An 18,810-nucleotide genomic window follows, 5' to 3' on the forward strand; every position below is an offset into this window, starting at 1 on the left:
GTTGACATACAGCCAAGCAAATAGCGTGATGTTAGACTGAAATACGGCACATTCATCAGAATATTCACGGCCTACAGAAATCTAAAGGTCTCGTCTCTCCGTCTGTTTCTGCGGGTGTAATATAAATGTCCTGAGGCTTTGTGAATCAATGATTCCTCACCATAGGTGCCGCCAGTCAAATTACTGAGGTGAAGGTTGCTAGGAGACCAAGGTACCCAGCTGGAACTGTGTGTGTGTGTGTGTGTGTGTGTGTGTGTGTGTGTGTGTGTTCAGGAACAATGGAGCATGAACAGACAGAAGTCAGTGTGTGAGAGTCTCTCATGTTCACTCTAGACTCTTACGCATATCTTGCATCTTTTTTCACGCTTCCAAACTCCCACAGTCCCCTCCAGAAAACCACAGCTCTGTCTTCTTCCAGAAAGGTCATTGTCTGCCACGTTTCACAGCCCAGAGGCTTCAACATAGGAAACTTTCAAACAGAGAGGGAATAAATAGAGCCTATATATATAGAGCTCTCTCTTAGGAATGCCAGATAGCAGAGAGGACTGTCCTGCTGGCAATTTTTACAAGAAAATGAACCAACTTCGAATTCAATCCCAGTTCACATTGGTGTAAAAATGCAGTTAGGAATGAAAACTGTGAAAACAAGACCAGCATACTCATGTTTCACACTTTAAGCATGAATCAAAATGTAACTTTAATCATCATGAATCATGGGATGTAAAAAAAAAAAATCAGTTTGTTTTTTCAATTTTACACAAATAGTAATGTTGACTGCATTCACAAATCCTGCTGTTTTCAAACCAGTAAATGTTCAGCAAATGTTTACTGCTAGATACATTCTGTTACTTTATAAAAACAATATTGCAGTTTCAACCTAGACACCAGTCCGATCAGAGAGGGACAATCACAGCTCATGTCTGCAGGGGTCTGGCTCACAACACAATCAATACAATCCAATCCCACTGAGCACCCTGCCATCGGGGATGGGCGGCAGGTTATCTTTGTTTTCTTCTAGGCATTTACAACCTTCCCTCTTTGGAAAGTCAGTGCTGGTGTGTGAATAGGCAGCAAGAGCTCTCAATAAAGCGTAGACATCATCTGTGCCCCCCACCGACCCACCACACTGACCTCCCCACCTCAGGACTTCCTCAGGCAAACACAGCTCCAGGGGGGCCCAGGCTGACCAATCCATCTTGAGCCAGTGACAGCAATGGGAACGCCATTTAGACCCGAGGCCAAGGGTGAGAGACTAAATAAAGAGGACAGGCGCGGGTGTGATCAGGGTTACACATCGGCTGCACAATGGCAGCACTGCTCCAAGCCAAGCTTGGACATTTCTTTAGAGGAATTATTTGAAAATCAGTGTGTAATTGTGTTGTTGGTAGAGTCCACCTTCCCAAAAGTATGACCATTGGATGCATGTGTACTTTTGTGAGAGTGTTGTTTGCCTGTCAGAAGTTACAATGGTATTTAGACAAGCTAGTCTCATTGGTAAAATGTGCCTCTACATTTTCACAAAACTCCAAAAGCATATCTAATCATACAATCCACAGCAGTTTCCAGCTGACAATCTCATTCATATGCATTCGTTCAATCTGCTTATGCCCTACTGAAGGTAAGGTTTAAGGCTGGGACTTAATGTTTAGGGGTGACCCTCCATTATTAAAATCTTTAGAAAAATCTTACATTTTTGTTCAAATTCATATGCAATTGCCACCTCGTAAAAAACTTTTCTCATAAAAAAAGTTTTCTCATGAGATCCCATTATTATTATGACCACTAAACACTTTTACCATGCTGCATGAATTTGTAAGCTAACGCATGTTAACTATTTATCATAAATTCATTACTATTTTCCATTTTGGAGAAGTGGTGGCTAAGTCATATTATTGGTGGCTAATTTGTAAAATAAAAATGTACGTACATTTGTGCACAATCTGATTATACCCCACTGATGGTTGGGTTTAGGGGCGGGATCTCATGTTTAAGGGTGAGCTTATACATTTTAAAGTAATATATTTTAATGTTTGCATCACATAACCAGCTCCATATGGCTTTTCAGACATAGTAAACTTGCTCATTAGCACACCTGGTACAGCATTGCACTTGTAACGTGAAGTGCTCTGGTTTGAGTCCTGTGAAACATAAATCAAAAAATCTCAAAACTTGCAGAAGCAATCTAAAATGACATAGTTTCTCCTGTTTGCTTTTGCTAACACTATAAGTTAGATGCAGTGTAGGATTTAGTGTGGGTGCTACATAAAACGCTACAGAGGAAAATCAAAGCTTTATGAGAACGACTGCAGAAGGAAGGAGTTTTTGAGAGGGGTTAAGGATGAGTCAGGGAGTAAGAGGACAACAAGCTGCTCTGGAATGCCTTTGTGTCGCTTGGCTAATATTTGCACAGGGATTTGGCTTTTTCCTCTTTAGCTTTCAATGTTTGCAAAGGCGAATGAAAGGGCAACATGGCGATGTGTTACCCAGCAGCATAGGATCAGTAAAATGGAATAACTGGAGGGTAGACGTGGTGACATTTTGGGAATGTGTTTGTCATTCTTGATGACCGATCAGATTAACTTTCTCACACACACATTCTTATACTCACACGAGCATATGAAGGCATATGGGTTAATGCATCAACACACACTTTCTCATCACTTTTGAACTGTTATTGGTGCCCACGCTGTACCGCCTTCTGAATATGAATTAGGCTTTTTTTATTGGGAAAATGCTCAAATCCAATGAGAGATGGATGGTGTGTGAAGTACATCTCACACAATAGAAGGTGCCATTAGTGAAAAAGCAGGGAAAAAACAGCATTCAGGCGCTACTAAACTGAAAAGCACCATACAATTACATAAAATGTCAATGATAATGCAATCCCCTCGTGTGAGCTCTGCTTCCTATAGGGCAAAGCTGAGTGTCTGGATAGCATCAGACAGACAGTCACATGATATACACCATCAAGGCCTTTCACTAACAGCTTTAACAGTCTCCTTTTGGACTCTAATGCAGCCGGTTTAGTGTGCGTCAGCGAGAGCCCAAGCCTGACAGCAACATTCACAATTCTCTTTTGTCATCTGGCTGTTCGGTCTCACTGGGATTCCTCTGCTTTAATTCACCAAACAGAGTCTCTAAATATTTAAAGAATCCTTTCTGTGTAATTAATAACACTGGAGCATGCTGGCAGTTTGATCAAGGTTAAGTCTGTAAAGACTTTCAGAGAAGTGGAAGTGGAACATTAGGCAGTAGGAGCAACTTACCCTCATGTCCTTGTCCTCTCTTTAACACTCCAGAAGTAGGGCAGAATCGCTTATGTGTTTACACAGGGGAGACTGCAGTGAAATGGTCATTACTGAACACACTCCTAAATATCCATTGACTTATACATACTCTCTTAATAATTGTGATGCCAGTAAGTTCTCTAGCTGGTTGCCTACTTATATGCAATCATGAGTCGAGTGCTGTGCAACGAAGAAAACATAAACAGTGGGACGGGAAATAAACGATCAATAATACTAGTGTAAAATCACCTCCAATTCAATGATTTCTCCAGCATCCACTGAAGCAGCCCTAGATTAGCCATTCTCAAAGCAAACCTACAGAGAGCTGCTCTCATTTCCAAACACAGTTTATTTATTAACAGAATCTCCATCCGCTTCTCAGTGTAGATGAGCGACAGAACTCCAGAAACCACACTCCCACTGCGACTCCACTTCTCTAGAAGTTACTTACGTTTGCAGGATCAATTATAGATTTCGTCTTCCTTTATTGTCTGTATTACTTCAAGGAACAGTTCAGCCAAAAATGAAAATCTGACATATTTTACTCATTCTCATGTTGTTCCAAACCCATACGACTTTAATTTATTTCAGATTTGTCTTGTAAAGAGACACAATCATTTTATATGATGAACAAATTTATTTGCATTAAATGTATTTATTTAAATATAAACGCTGTTCAACACACTTATATAGAGATCATCAAATGTGATAAACAGAAGCACAACTGTAGATGCTTGATTCACAAAAACAGTAAGGTTTTTTACATTTTAAACAAGCATGGTTGATGTTCTGGTTGTTTTTTACTAACCATTTGATGCATATGATGTATTAACTGAAAAACATTTTCTCAATCTAGTAAATTCTAATCTAATTAATTGCCTTTATGCAGCCTCTGAAAGCAATCGATGTGCATTGAGGGCACAAAGGGGGCACTCGTGGGCATCGATCCAAAATCTAAAATGACTAGACTTTGTTAAACGCAACTGGAAGAATGTAAATGCATATCAAGTTCACTATTTGAGGCTGTGTCAAAAAAATTATAAGGTATCAATTAGAAACAGAGAGTGTTTTGAGGATGAAACAATTACTGAATTTGTTCAAGTTAGCCAGGTTAGTCATATCATTTTCAAAGATGTTCCCTCCATGGTAGTGTGTTATAGCACATCTCAGAAAGCCCCACTCCTTAACAGCAGAGTTATAAAATTATAAATTGTGAATATAAATTATAAAATTGTTAATAAACTGTGATCAATCACTTTACTTGTAAGCCAGACTTATTAGCTTTTTATGTCTAAATGTGTGGCTCTTGACCAAAACTGTATGGTATCCCCCAAGGCTTTGTTCTAGGGCCGCAACTGCTCTGAGGAACATTATGGTATTTGACTGTAGTACATCACATATTACACAAAATTAAACTTATCTGATTGGCCAGCTGAAGTGAACAGACATCAGGATAGTAACTGTAACCATCTGTACATTATGTCCATAAAAGCCATAATCATTTATTCTGACCTTGTTGTGCACATGAGTAACATCTGTAGAACAGCCTGATTTCACATAGAAAGTAACTCAAAGAGCATATTTATATTCTGTACACAATGGAGAGGAGAATTTAAAAAATCTTGACTGTAATACTTTGATGAAAGGATGTTTCTCTGGATCACACATTTTTGTAACATATCCAAAATTAATGGAGCAGCCATTCACAGACCAACATATTCCACACAGATGTCACACCTTTCACACATCAGATTTAAAAATAGAAATGACAGATAAAAGACTATGATTTTGACAAGAACAAAACATCACAATTTTTCTAAGCCACGTACTGATCTCCCATGAACCTCTCGTGAATACATTACAAGACTCAACTCTTCCTGATTTCTCTGTTGTCTTTCCTTTCCTTTGTTTTTTTATTTTTTATTTGATTGTATTTGAAGTTAAGGCATTGTAATTTTAAACTATTTTTCACAGTTTTATTAGAAAGTAATAATGAAGTTTGAGCACACTGTAAACACATCCAAAAGTTCTTTGTTGGTTAAGGGTTTGGTTAGGGTTAGTGTTGGGTTCAGGTTTAGAGTTGAAGTGTAGGTATGGTATCACTAAATGTTAGAAACTATATTTTCTAATGCAATGATCACTCTCATTCAAAACGAATTATATGGCTGCCTCCACTTTGCCTGATCCAGCACACATTCAGCAGACGCATGAACTCAGAGATGTATTTCTGGCTGTCCTAAATAAAATATTATACAAACGTCATTTTTGTGAATTGACAGTAACAAGGGCTGGATTTCCCAAAACATTAACTGAATGTTACACAAATGTAAGTAGCACATTTCCCAAAAGCACTGTAATCTAAGTAGCATGAAAAGTGTTTGTAATTTACCAAGAGCCTTGGAGCACACTGGAGTGCAAGTCCATTATATGCTATCCAAGTGCATCTCTCACCCATGTTTATCTGAGACAAATGAACACTTCCGAAATATGATTGATGCATTTTCATCACATTATTTTCATTTGAAATATTATTTATTTATTTAAAAAAAACATCTAATTTAAGCAATAGCTGCTCTGCAATGCCATGTGAAAAAGGAAAGAAAGAAAAACAATCTTATTTTAAAGGGAAAACAAGATTACTTTTCTTTCTCCATTGGCAGATATTTTTTTCTTGTTTTAAGCAATTTATATATATATATATATATATATATATATATATATATATATATATATATATATATATATGTATATATATATATATATATATATATATTTTATAGATTTCTCAGAAAACCAGACATAATATTGTAAGTATTTTTTCTTCTGAAGTAAATGCATCTTAATTTCAAGAATGTTCAGATATTTATAGTAGAAAACTAGACAAAATACTTAGAAAATCTCTTTTAATATTACCATAATGCAAGTGATTATGGTTGGGTCACCTGATAATGTTGCAAATCAAGATTAACTAAAATTGCACATTTTAAATTTATTTTTTATTTTTTTATAATGGAAATTCTAATTTTAACTCATCAAAGGGTTAGTTCTTCTGAACAGTTGACAATAAACACCCACTTACCCCCATTGAAAGGCTTGGATTATTCTGAAAGAAGAAAGTCACATTCACTTAGGATGGACACATTTTCATTCTCGGGTGAACTAACCATTTAAGTGCATCGTTCCAGAAGTTGTGAAGTCTGAGGGTCATGAACTAAGGCATAAATCACGATGATAAAGGCTTTATAGTTGCTGTCCTTTGGTTGGAAACTCGCACACAGACGAGAGTATTTGCTGTAGTTATATATCATAGAGAGATATATTGATTATTGAAAAACATTGTGCTTTCACATATAGTTTTGTTTGAGGTCCAAGCGTTTTGCACTTGTTATACCTCCAGTAAAATTCTGGAGGAAACAGACTATAAAAGATCTGAGCCTCGATCAAGATCCACAGTCTGTGTTTGCCTGGACTTCTTCTTTCCACAAGTCAGTGACACCCGTCACATGATGATCGTGCACTGCACATGTTTTTGTAAGATTTTGGTGGTCTAACCAACCTTCTGCTAGCCTGCTCTGAGCCGCTCTTTGCTAATGTTCATAATAATGGCCGTGAAGGACGTGAGAGTGGGAAGAATGGTCCACTAAATGGCAGAGGAGTTTCAGGACATGCCAGGCCCCATTGTGCCATTCTTTATCACGCCTGACCCAAAATCAAACATGCAGGTCCCCGATCTCCTTGGCAACATTGCAAGGACCATCGCTTGGAGACCGAGGACAATGGCAGCCTGGGAAAGCCCTCGGCGTGAGTAAAACCCAGTCTCTTTTGCTCAGAGAAGAGATGCCATAGCACTGACTTACAAACATGGGCTGAAGGAACGGCTCTTCCATATCTCACCCTCTGAAAGCCCCTGGGTTCTCCTTTACTCTTTACGTTCTTCTCTGGGTTCTGATAATCGAACATTTCTTAAATCAAGAAGGATTTTCTAGGCAAGTCAAAATTATTGTCTTGTTTTCAGGAAAAAACATGTCAAAATTAAGTTTTTGTCTGAAACTGTTTTACTTGTTTCATAAACCCGTCTTGATTTAACACTTTTTTGATATTTTGGCTGGAAACAAGACAAACAACCTAAGCAAGAATTTTTTTTTTTTTTTTTTGCAGTGCACTTCCTTCATTCATATTGCTTTCAAAAAAGTTGCACCTATATTTAAACTACTTTTGTGTAAGTAACAATTCATAATAATTTGTAAGAATCCAATGTAAGCATGCTATGACTAAAACAGGGAAGATGCATGGCAACAATAATACGGCAAGAAAAAATGAAATCTGTACTTAGGTCAATGACCCAAAGTCTATGTAATATGAACTACCTTCCAATAAAGAGAGAAATAAAGCAAAATGTATTTCTAATTGCAAGCATGAAAGTATTATTGTATACTCTTGTGTTTGTTTTATGTTTATCTTGTTTATAAAACTTTGTTTTTAAAAATGTCATTTTCCAATACAGTTTTAAACAAAACTGATCTAGAAATGTTTTGTTCTGAAACTAAAAACATGATGTTCTCCTCAAGTGTTTTTCCACTTCGTGCATTCTTTTGTTCCATAAAATCAGTCTAAAACACAAATCTCCATAACTGACTGGCCAGATGAATTATGATCATTACATTAAGTTCTTTAGGATTATTGATAATTAACTGATCAATTAAAAAACAATCATCAATAGATCACAAAACGTAATAACAGAAAAGCACTTTAACACAAAGTAGTTCAACTCATGAGGCACAAGAGGTGTCAATGTCCATCAGCAAAATCATCCTCAGTAAACGTTCAGTTAACTAACAAACCTATTAATAAACACTGGCCACTGTTTTAAACAGAAGCAGTCAAAATGTGTGATCAGGTCTGATTAGACTCCAACATGTCCTCTCTACTCTCTTTCCTATGAGTTATGTTATATACTGTATAATTAGTTATGAGTTCAACCAACTCATGCTTCTGTTTAAATCTTGTGTTTTTATGTTTGTGAGGCATCCTCACTAAAATGGTGAAACAAACGTGTGTTTTAAGGGTTGGTTTGAGAAAGATGATGACAGTTTTAGGCAATACAGTGAGAGTTTACTGTAGAGACCGTCCTTCATCAAACATCCAGTCCACGCTCTTATTTCAACGGGGACTGAAGCTTGCACATAGTCCCTGCAGCGATATGATTGATGTGTCCGAAGCCGCTCCAGAAGACATGCTGTCCTTGCTTCTTCCCCTCTCAGGGACAAACAGAATGGATCTGTGTTGCTTATATGTTTGGTGATCACTCTTGGCTCATTTGAGATGCCAAACGACTCGATGTGAATGTAGATGAGAGGAGGCAGTCAAAAAAGAGCTGTCAAGGCGGACAATTCTTACTTCTCGTAATCAGTTTATAAGCAAATGCAAATATTGCATTTGTGTTCTGCGTTCCTGTTGAAGTGAATGCATTTCAAATATTGCTGCTTTTGCATGAAGATGAATATGATGACCAAATAATTCCACCAAAATCCTTGTCTTTCTATTTTCTTTAGTAGAATAAAGCCATGATTTCAGATTTGATAATACTGCTCCGTTCCTGACCTCTGCTAAACACCACAGATGAACCGCACACATCGCGCTGGTCTACCTGCTAATGTGTAAAACAGAGACGTGTTCTGTGCTACACCGAAGGGTTGATTTTAATATTTGGATGTCTGCCACAGTTTCATCCAAGGCACTAAACACATTTCTCCCATCGAGTCTCAGCCAAGAAGGCCGACGCAAAAGCTTTCAACTTTCTACCTTCAGAGGTTTCTGAAAGCGAGTGGCTGTGGAAACTTTCCCCTGGATTCATTCCAGCTCTATAGGAACAGGATTGTATGGTGAAGTTTGAATAACATCACCTAACCTCGGCGAGCACTTTTGATCATCTCAACATACAGTACAGAGACAGGATCTTACATCGCAGAATATCACAATGGTTGGATGAAACACATTCAGAACAATAGCAACCGTTCTCCAATTACTGTCATGTGTACTTGGCTTGAAGTCAAACCGGTGGATTGAGTCGAAGCCACTGTTTTCCTGTCTAACTGGGCCAAGAACAAGGGCACAGTTATCCCAGCAGCCGGGGAAACTGTGTGTGTCTCTGCAGGGTTCACCTGTGCTCACTGCCACAAATACACCAATGAACACAACATACACAACTCTGAATTACTCAGCTCCATCACACCAGACGCAGTGATCAAGCTGAAAACAACCATTTCTTTGACATTTCTTTTGGCCTCATCTTTCGTGTTACTTGTTACAGTGTCACTTCACATGGTTCTGTGAGGCACGAAGCTAGTTTTAGAGTAGTTTCCCAGCTAACGTGTTCTTCCAGCAACATTAATACACATTCGCTCAGAGTTCTCTGGTCTTTAATAATGTTCATAATAATGTTTACATTCTAGCTGAACATTCGTCAAACTATTTTCTAAACGTTACTAGTTTTAGAATGTTCAGAGAATATTCAAAAGTAACATTCTCATAAAGTTAGCAAAATAACAAAATGGAATGTTACCTAAATGTTCACATAGCTATGAAAAAAAGAAGACATTTTTAAAACTCTTATTGTGTACGTGCACAGAACTGAATGGGAACTTTAGAAAAACATTCTCATATTTTTGTAGCAGGATTTAGAGTTGACAAAAGCAAGCACATCTCATTTTAGACGAGGTTCACAATGCTTGCTATAAATGTTAATGATTAACATGTGCACTTGAAAGAGTGACATCAGCAGTCAACGGCCAATCACACGAAAGCTTTAGTCTGATTCACTTCTCACGAGAGGTCAGCTCAACTCACTTCTCTGCTGAAGAGTAAGAGATCGTTATCAAAATATCATGAATTCAATCATGCGTTTACAAGGCATTAAAAACGCTGCTGCTGCTGTGAAAGTTTGCCTCATGTGACATGCAGACAACAATATGTTTATCATGACCACTAATTAAGAATTATTTCCCACGAATTAAGAAACTGTTCCTTCATCTTTACATTTAGTTTAAATCCTTTACTATGCATTCCCTTGTTTTAGTTCAATCTTAATTCTTAATCAGTGGACACAATATTTATTTATTGTCTCGCTGAATAAAGATGTCTGCCCTGACAACATTTCCTCATTGAGAAACGGTTGTAATGATTATGCCTGTGGTGTGACTCCATCATGTCTGCGAGTGTGTGTTCAGCAGGGCAGGTTGTTAGGAGCGAGAGATGGTTGTTCAGAGGGACACAGTTCCTCCTGCTCTCACAGAAACACACACACGTCACTCCTGCTGATGCGCTTCACTGTGAATATTTCACAGAGCTCTCCTGTCATGAATAATGGATGACGGCGAAATATAGAATCTCTTGTACATACATGGAGAATTCTGTCTGTGTTTGTCCTCTTTTCATCTCTCTCGTCCCACTCGCTCTGAATATTTCAGTGTGTTTTTTAAAGATGTCTCTCTGGCTTCCCTCAAATGGGTCTGTGGAGCCTGTGCTGCTCTCGCTAGCCACGTAAATCATTAAAATACAGCAACAACATAAAGATCCACCTTGAAAGGCAGGGAACAGGAACAAAGAGTAACGATCAGACTGCAGACGGCAGAGCATTGTTCACTGACAGTCTGCCAGTGCTAGAACTATCAATGAACCATAATCTTTAGACACAGTTTAGACATTACCGATACATTAATACTGAGGACGTTTTCCACTTTAAGCACACTGTGAGCTCCTGAACCAAAGCAGGACAGAAACACCATCCATCACTCACATTACAAACAGGTGACCATGCAGGTATCAATAAGATGATTTATCATGCACCCCGTGACAATACAATAACCTATTAAAACTATTTCCCCATTAAAATCTACCCAACGGCTGTCAAGTGAGTTCTCAGGTTTGGTTCTGCTGTTTGTGTCTAGATATCTGCTTCAGTGCGAACTCATATTACAAATGCATCATGGAATATTAATCCTCAGTTCATCGTATACGCATCACTTGAAAATCAATCCAGAAATCTGTAGCGAGCAGGGACTTACAGTCTGGAGAGAGCCGCGTTCTTCTGGAACAGAAGCTCTGGAAGCTGGTGAAGCTGGTTTCTGTTCAGACGTCTTTGAGAAAAGAAGAAACACACACATTCACAGACTGAGCAAACACAAGTAGATCTACAGAGACATAATTATGATGCAAAAGTGCTGTTTACGTGTATATATTTTGTTCTTATGTAAATATATTCAACGTGTACATTTAATATTTTTAATAATAAATGTATTTAAGAAGAAAATGCAGCCTCCGCCGTGTTACCAGATTCATTTATTATAAGCGTCTATGGATTTGTTTTTTCCACTTACGTGACAATTTAGAAAATGTATAACGTGGGAGGCTGCAGGTTCGGGTCAGCGATATGTTTGTTATTTTATAAATTCTAGATTTGGACTTACTTTGGTTTATTTTGTTTTAGATTATTATTATTATTTCTTCAGAACATCTGGCACTGCATCGCGGCACTTAAACTGGCAGTAATCACATCCACTGATAAGCAGCGCGGCCGTTTTCCTGACAGGACACTTCACTCAGTAACACTAACATAATGATATTATCTGGAAGAGACACTATCATCCAAGGCTTCAGGTAACAGATACGTTTTGTCTAACTTTCCTGTCTGAGATTGCAGCTTTTCAATGATGATCAATATTTGTGTTTGTTTATAGCATGTTAAGGTGTTCAGCCACTTTGATATGTTGATATTCTTTATTTCTGGAATGTAATGTCTTCTTTAAAACAGGAAGAACAAGACGACCATAGTTTAATAGTAAGCTTGCAGATTTTGTATTGTTAAAGTATCAGTAGAATATGTGTGTGATATCCACATTTATTTGTCTGCAAGTGTCTGCCGGATGATGCAAAACGCATCATTTGAAATCCCCCAGCAAACCTTTGACATCCTTGGTATTCCCGCCAAAATCTAAAGTGCATTATGGGTGTTGAAGTTTTTGTCAAAAGAAAACACCACAGACCTTTTTCTCGGTTTTCTCATCCATTTCAGGATGTTATAGACAGACAAGTTTCTTGCCAGTGAAATCTACATACAAGACATTTGCCTGAAATCATTTGAAATGATTGCTCTGAGATGTATCCCATGCCTGTGATTTGATATGGAACCCCACAGTTTAGTAAGAGAACACTCACAGTCTCTCCAGCTCTCTCATGTCATCAAACGCACCGCGCTCCACCGTCCCAATCTGGTTCTCCATCAGCTGCCTGTTTAGAGAAAGGACAAATGACAGGAAACGACTGAGATTTGAGGAGTGGAGCAGGAAAAGAGCTGCTGACCGTGGAGGAAGACAGAAGCCACTATCACATGAACCGTAAGAAGAGGAGTTCTGTGAGCTTCATGCAGGGTTTTTACTGCCAATAAATTCTAAAACGCTTCATTGTCAAGAGAATAATGTGAGGAGAAAGAGCACACTTACATCCAAAAGGTAGTCAAAAAAGCTTCATAGGGTAGCTACTGTATAAACTGCTGAAATCATCTTAATAAACAGCCGTTTGTGGGTCTTTCATTGCATTTAGTTTGATGGATGTCAAACAAAGGGCGAGCAGTTCACTCAGTGTTTGCTTTACAAAAGCCTACATTGCAAAATATAGTGCTGATAAATAGTTTCATGGTGCCTTTCTGATGTGATTTAGTTAAATAGTAGAGCCCATGCTTGTGTTTGGTTAAACATCACTGCTCTGCCTATGACATATCTGCACAGAAAATCCCCTCGCAAAGACATTTAGGACAAACTGACTGTAATGCTGTGTCAGGATATTTGTCTGCCCTTGAGAGTTTGAAGATGTCCAACAGAGAGTCAAAAAACACTTAAAAAAGCATCTATATTACACGCAAAAAGAAAGAAAACAAACAACTTACAAAACTCGAAGATACTTGAGTCCAGAAAAGTCATTTCTGTTGATGCGTGTGAGGTTGTTTCCATTCAATTCCCTGAAAAAAATAAAGAAACATAAGTTATGGCTAAATCTAATGTCAGTCATGACTTATGCTCAACAAGTGTCAGAAACCAAACATTTGTATTTACAATATATACACACACCGCAGCTCAAATCAGACTATAACTATACAAGCATCACTCTACATTAACTCATAAAACATAACCAAGAACCACTTAGAAGACGAAACAACAGATGCAATGTGTGAATCGGTATGATTCCATCTCTTAAGAAAATTGATAAATTGAAATGCAATGTGTCTAAATTGACTGGATAATGCAAGACAAGTCTGAATATTATTACATATAGCCGTTTGCTGCTGAAAGTAATGTGTGGGTTCTTTGCAAATGTCTGCTCATTATTGGGAACATGTGTTTCTTTTTTGTTGTAAACCTCTTCCCCAATCACTGAGAGAAACACACACTCACACAAATCTCCAGTGAATACTGGATACAAAGTCATGCACTTTCTATTGGTTCTAATGACCACTCGTGGGAGCACAGCTAAACAGAGAAGGAGAGATTGCAGACAGATGTATGCACAGGTGCACAGCCAAATAAATAATGGGCTGCCATTCATCAGTCATGGCCAGATCTCCTGATATGGAGATCTTCTGTTATTATTCTTTTCATTTTGCACTTAAGTATATTGTTTTAAAACTATTACTTCTGTTATAAATACTCGTTTTTAAGTATTCTAGTGTAGTTCTTTTTCACAAAGGCAATGCTTCATATTTCTCTTGCTGTGTGACAACCTCACATTCATGAAAACCTACGCAAAACTAGACACAAAGTTGAGTTCACTTGTTGGGTCTAACAAGTATGATTCAGCTCAGATGTGTTGGTCACTAGATGCTGTCCGATGCCAAATCTCTTTCCAGAAACAAAAGATCTCATTGACACTTGAACATTGAACATTAGCTGTACTTGCAATCATTGACCTAAACACATCTTAATACAAGGTCTAAAAATCCTTATAAGATAACTGGGCTAAGCCAAGTTTTGTGATGGGTAATTAGGCTCGATGGAGGTCTTACATCCCTCCAGGAGAATGAAGAGAAATATCTGATGTAGGAATGACTTTTTACACGGATATTGTTAGTGAATTTTACAAATATTTAGAAAGAAATTGCAAGTAACACTTGCATTATTGAAAATTAATCATGCACTTTTTGAAGTCTTGTGAAACATACTCCATTGATCTTTATTTTATTTGCAACGTGGGAAAGTTTAAATGCACCAACAGGTTTTAGCAATCAATGAACTCTAAAGTCATGCACTACAGAAATGTGTAACTGAATGTGTAAAAAATGTGAAACCTTTTACCCATACGTGCTTACCATAAATAAACCCTTCTCTCAGGTCACAGCTTATGATCAGAGAGTATTTCTACCCAGGAAGACTTTGTTGTCTAAAGAAGAGCAGCTTAAATGATTAACATAACATAGTACTTTAGATTTAGTAGTTTTCTTGTTTAAAATACGCCTGTGAAAACACTTTGATCACTTTGTTAAGGTTTAATTCAAGTCTGATTTATTTATTAACCCCTTTAAAACTACAATGTAGACAAAGTGATGAACATTAAGGAGATACTCCACCGCAAAATAAAAGTATTGTCATTATTCACTTACTCCCATGTCGTTCCAAACCGGTAAAAGATTTGTTCGTCTTCAGAGCACAATTTAAGATATTTATGATGAAACGCGGGAGGCTTGTGACTGTCCCATAGACTGCCAAATAAATGACAGTGTCAAGGTCCAAGAAACTATGAAACTCATCGTCAAAATAGTCCATCTGCCATCAGCGATTCAACCGTAACATTATGAAGCAACGAGAATACTTTTTGTATACGAAGAAAACAAAAATAACAACTTTATTCAACAATTTCTTTCCTCTGTCTCTCTCCAAATCAGCGTAGCGCCATTTGGGCAAATCTGAGCTTTACACAGATGGCGTATGCTCTTCTGTATCAGCCGCACCATAAGGATACGGTTTTTATGTGTATTTATGCTTTGGTTTAAAAGCAAACAAGCCTTTTACACCTCAGATTGGCCAAAATGGCGCTACGCTATACTGATTTGGAGAGACACAGCAGAGAATCAAGTCTTAATTTTTTTTTTTCTGTACAAAAAGTATTCTTGGTTGAATCACTGATGACAGATGGACTATTCTGATGATTGGCAGTCTATGGGACAGTCTGAAGCCTCCCGGTTTCCATCTAAAATATCTTAAATTGTGTTACGAAGTAAACTAAGCTTTTAGCAACAACATGTGGCTAAGTGAATAATGACAAAAATCATTTTTGAGTGGAGTAACCCTTTAACGAAAAAAAAAAATGCAACCAGCCATATTAACTTACAGTACCCTATATTGCAGTATGCAAATATTTTCCATTTATACACTGTAAAAAGGAAACAATATTTTGTTTTTGCAGTATTTGTGTCGTCAATCAGAATGACGTATTCTTTTAAATGGTCTTGAAAAACCCATTGCTTCTCTATAATCGAAACCGTAAAGGAATGTATGCAAGGCATCAAGCACAGTCGATCATGTTCTAATGAACACAGAAAGAGTAAAACAAAGCGCTCATTACAGTTCATTCACACCACTAAAAACCAGACTGTGATGTGGGTTTAAAGAGCAAACTCTACAACTGGCAAAGTGCCAAACCATTTCTGCCATAACACAGTTGAGTTAGGGAGAAAAAAGGGCAACCGCTCGTTATCCAGCTAAAGAATTGAAAGAGAGGGAGAAAAAACAGATTTCATGGAAACCTGATGCTCTAATGGTGGGGCAGTTCTGGAGCTTTAATAAGTCTGATCCATCAAGCAGCCCAGTTCTTATAAATGGTTTGGAAGGTACCTTCTCAGGTACAGGTTTTCACAAGGACCCCCTGACATTTGGGGAAAACCAAAGCATTGGTTTCACTTGCACAGAATCACAAGCTATTTAATTTTCTCCGTTACATTTGTACACAAAATTCAGGACATTTAAGAACTAACACGAAACCAAAGCAACACTACATGCCTGCTTTCCCCCACTAGACAGAGCACATGATCGTAACCATCTCTGCCACTATGTGACTGCCATCACAAAGACCTCCCACAAGATAAAAGCTCTACATTCACCAGCTAATCTTATATTGGTTATGAGATTTATCACCGGAATCTACAGCCTATAGTGTTTCTCTGTCTGAGCTGCCATCCACTTTCAAGACAATCAATAAGCAATCAGTAGGAAGCACACTGGGACATTTGGCCTGCATTCTTGAGCACATCAGAGCTGGAGTTGATACGCGAGCGGCCCAATCCTCTGAGCGATCGCTGCAGTTTAAAGAGAATTCTCAATCAGATCACTCACTCTTGACACATCGGCGCTGTTTGATCTCCGGCACAGCAGCTTCCGAAGTGTATATAAATAGATGTGCTAGCATAGATAAAATAAGAAGGGTCGAGTCTCTGGACGTCTGAAGAGGAATGCAGGGTACATATAAAATGACTGAGATTATTCATTTAAAGAGCTGATGTGTCTCAGATCATGAAAGAATCTGCCTACATTAAACAGTACTGAACTCATATAGAGCTGCTTAAGGGGGGCGTTTACTTTCACACGCACTGTGTTAATGGCGTAACCCTGTAAGCAGCTTTCTCCACACCTTTATTATGTTACAAATACTTTACATAAGCCACATTCCCAGGCAGAAAGCCAGAAAATGTTTGTCTTGTGATTTGCTGATGGTCTGTAAGCATGTGTTGTAGGTCTGAACTGCAGGTTAATGGGGAATCCTTGTGGGGTGAAGAGAAACGTGGGGTTGAGGTGTGATTTTCACACTTCCTGAACACATAGTCATTACAGAATCCATCAAAGACATTCAAGAGGTGCTATTTGATTTAAAAAAACACCCTATGACAAGTGCAAATTGAATTGGTTTGTTGATCCACCCCCAACCATCAGCCTTTCCATGTGGACACTGATGGATGTTCCTGCCTTGTAAAAGTACTAGAGTCACTCTGTCTTTATTAGTCGATCAGTCGAGTAATACATATTCACTCCTAAGCCATGCCTTGTCTGCAATGTATTTGAATTGATAAAGATCTAAAATAGTGTTTCACACTTCCACACGATGAGCCGCAGATATCTGACCAAACACTCACTGTGGATGATGTAGTTCACAGTATTTTATTCTAGTAAACTAGATCTGTCTGGTCCTTGATATTCACACAAATGTGCATTTCAAAGTGGTTCTGCTGCTTCTCTGATATGCATAATTCATCAGAGGTTTCCTTTAGAACTATTTTAAGAGTAGCATTTACTAAACCCTAGGGAAGCAAAGCTCTTTCAGTAAATATATCTCATTTGAAAGTGTGAAAGTGACTATAAAATGACTCTGGTCAAAAGAGTGAAAGGAAAAGGGAAAGTTCTCAACAGCTGAAAGAGTGATAGGAAGTTTCCCTCCTCCTGCAGCATGTGTCAACATACGGACGCATCCTTGCAGATAACATCAGATGCTACCTGTCCAGGACAGCAGTGCCTCATTGAGCTATTGTTCTCATTCAATTCCTCTTGGTAATGATGCAGCACCCTCCCACACACACTCAACACCAAACACTCAGATGCAGTCACACACATGCAGATGGACGTAAAGTGTGTACTCACAGCCTCTCTGTGTTTCGGGGTATGTTCCTGGGCATGGTTTTGAGCTTCAGCCCGTGGCAGTCCACTGTGGTGCCGCTGCAAGTGCAGAGCGCAGGGCATGCCGTGGCAGCCTTACACAGCAGCAGTATCTGGATACACACCTCCACCAGTCTGCCTACAGAGTGTCCTCCTCTCACAGGCATGATCTTGTACGCTAGGCTAGTGCTCTCCCGTTTCCAGAATGTGAGAAGAAAAAAAACGGCTCCTGCGCTCACACGATTCACTTTGTGCACAAACTCTCCTTTTCCTCTTCTTAGAGGAGTTGCTTTGCCGCTTCTGTGTGTAATGTGCTCCTGCCTCACTGCTTTACTCAGCAGCGCTCTGCCGTCTGCCTGAAGAAAGAGGGATACTGAACAGCACACAAACAAAAAATCTCTATCCTCTCTTACACACACACACGGCAGTAATCCATCACAAGGATCTACAAATAGCAGTTCCCGGACTCCTCCCACCCCCTACCCTCTCTCACACCCCTCCCTATCAAACCCTGCTCTCCCCCACCCCTGCCAGAACCTTAAACTCCCCTCACTCAGGCTCACAGGAGCTCCTACAAACAGACGGCACAGCGATGGCCTCCCCACATGGCACGCCGCAGCCGTCCTCAGGCAATGGCCCCTGTAAAGAGAGTGGCCCGGGGAGGGGTCCACTGGGGAAAGGCAGTGTGCCCATACCCCCCACCATCCCTCCCCTCCCCAAAAGAGCAGTGTATAATCATGATTTGGGATGGGGGAAGGTTAGAAATGCAGAGAGCGAAATGACAGAGCCTTTGTGGAAAGCATGGAGGAGGATTTTTTTTTTTTTTTTTGTCACTT

At 38.8% G+C, this 18,810-nt stretch overlaps 1 protein-coding gene across 1 annotated transcript in view; it reads right to left on the reverse strand.

Moving 5' to 3' along the window:
* Positions 1–18,415, reverse strand: part of LOC128026538 (slit homolog 1 protein) — a 56,875-nt gene extending 38,460 nt beyond the window's left edge. Inside the window, exons 1-4 of the mRNA XM_052613794.1 lie at positions 17,960–18,415; positions 13,228–13,299; positions 12,501–12,572; positions 11,351–11,422 (exon numbers count right to left, since the gene is read on the reverse strand). Of these exons, the coding sequence (XP_052469754.1) occupies positions 11,351–11,422; positions 12,501–12,572; positions 13,228–13,299; positions 17,960–18,141 (398 nt within the window). The 5' untranslated portion in view covers positions 18,142–18,415. The remainder of the gene's footprint in view (positions 1–11,350; positions 11,423–12,500; positions 12,573–13,227; positions 13,300–17,959) is intronic.
* Positions 18,416–18,810: the final 395 nt, after the last annotated feature.

Source organism: Carassius gibelio, chromosome A13, assembly GCF_023724105.1.
Source record: "Carassius gibelio isolate Cgi1373 ecotype wild population from Czech Republic chromosome A13, carGib1.2-hapl.c, whole genome shotgun sequence".
Lineage (NCBI taxonomy): Eukaryota > Metazoa > Chordata > Actinopteri > Cypriniformes > Cyprinidae > Carassius > Carassius gibelio.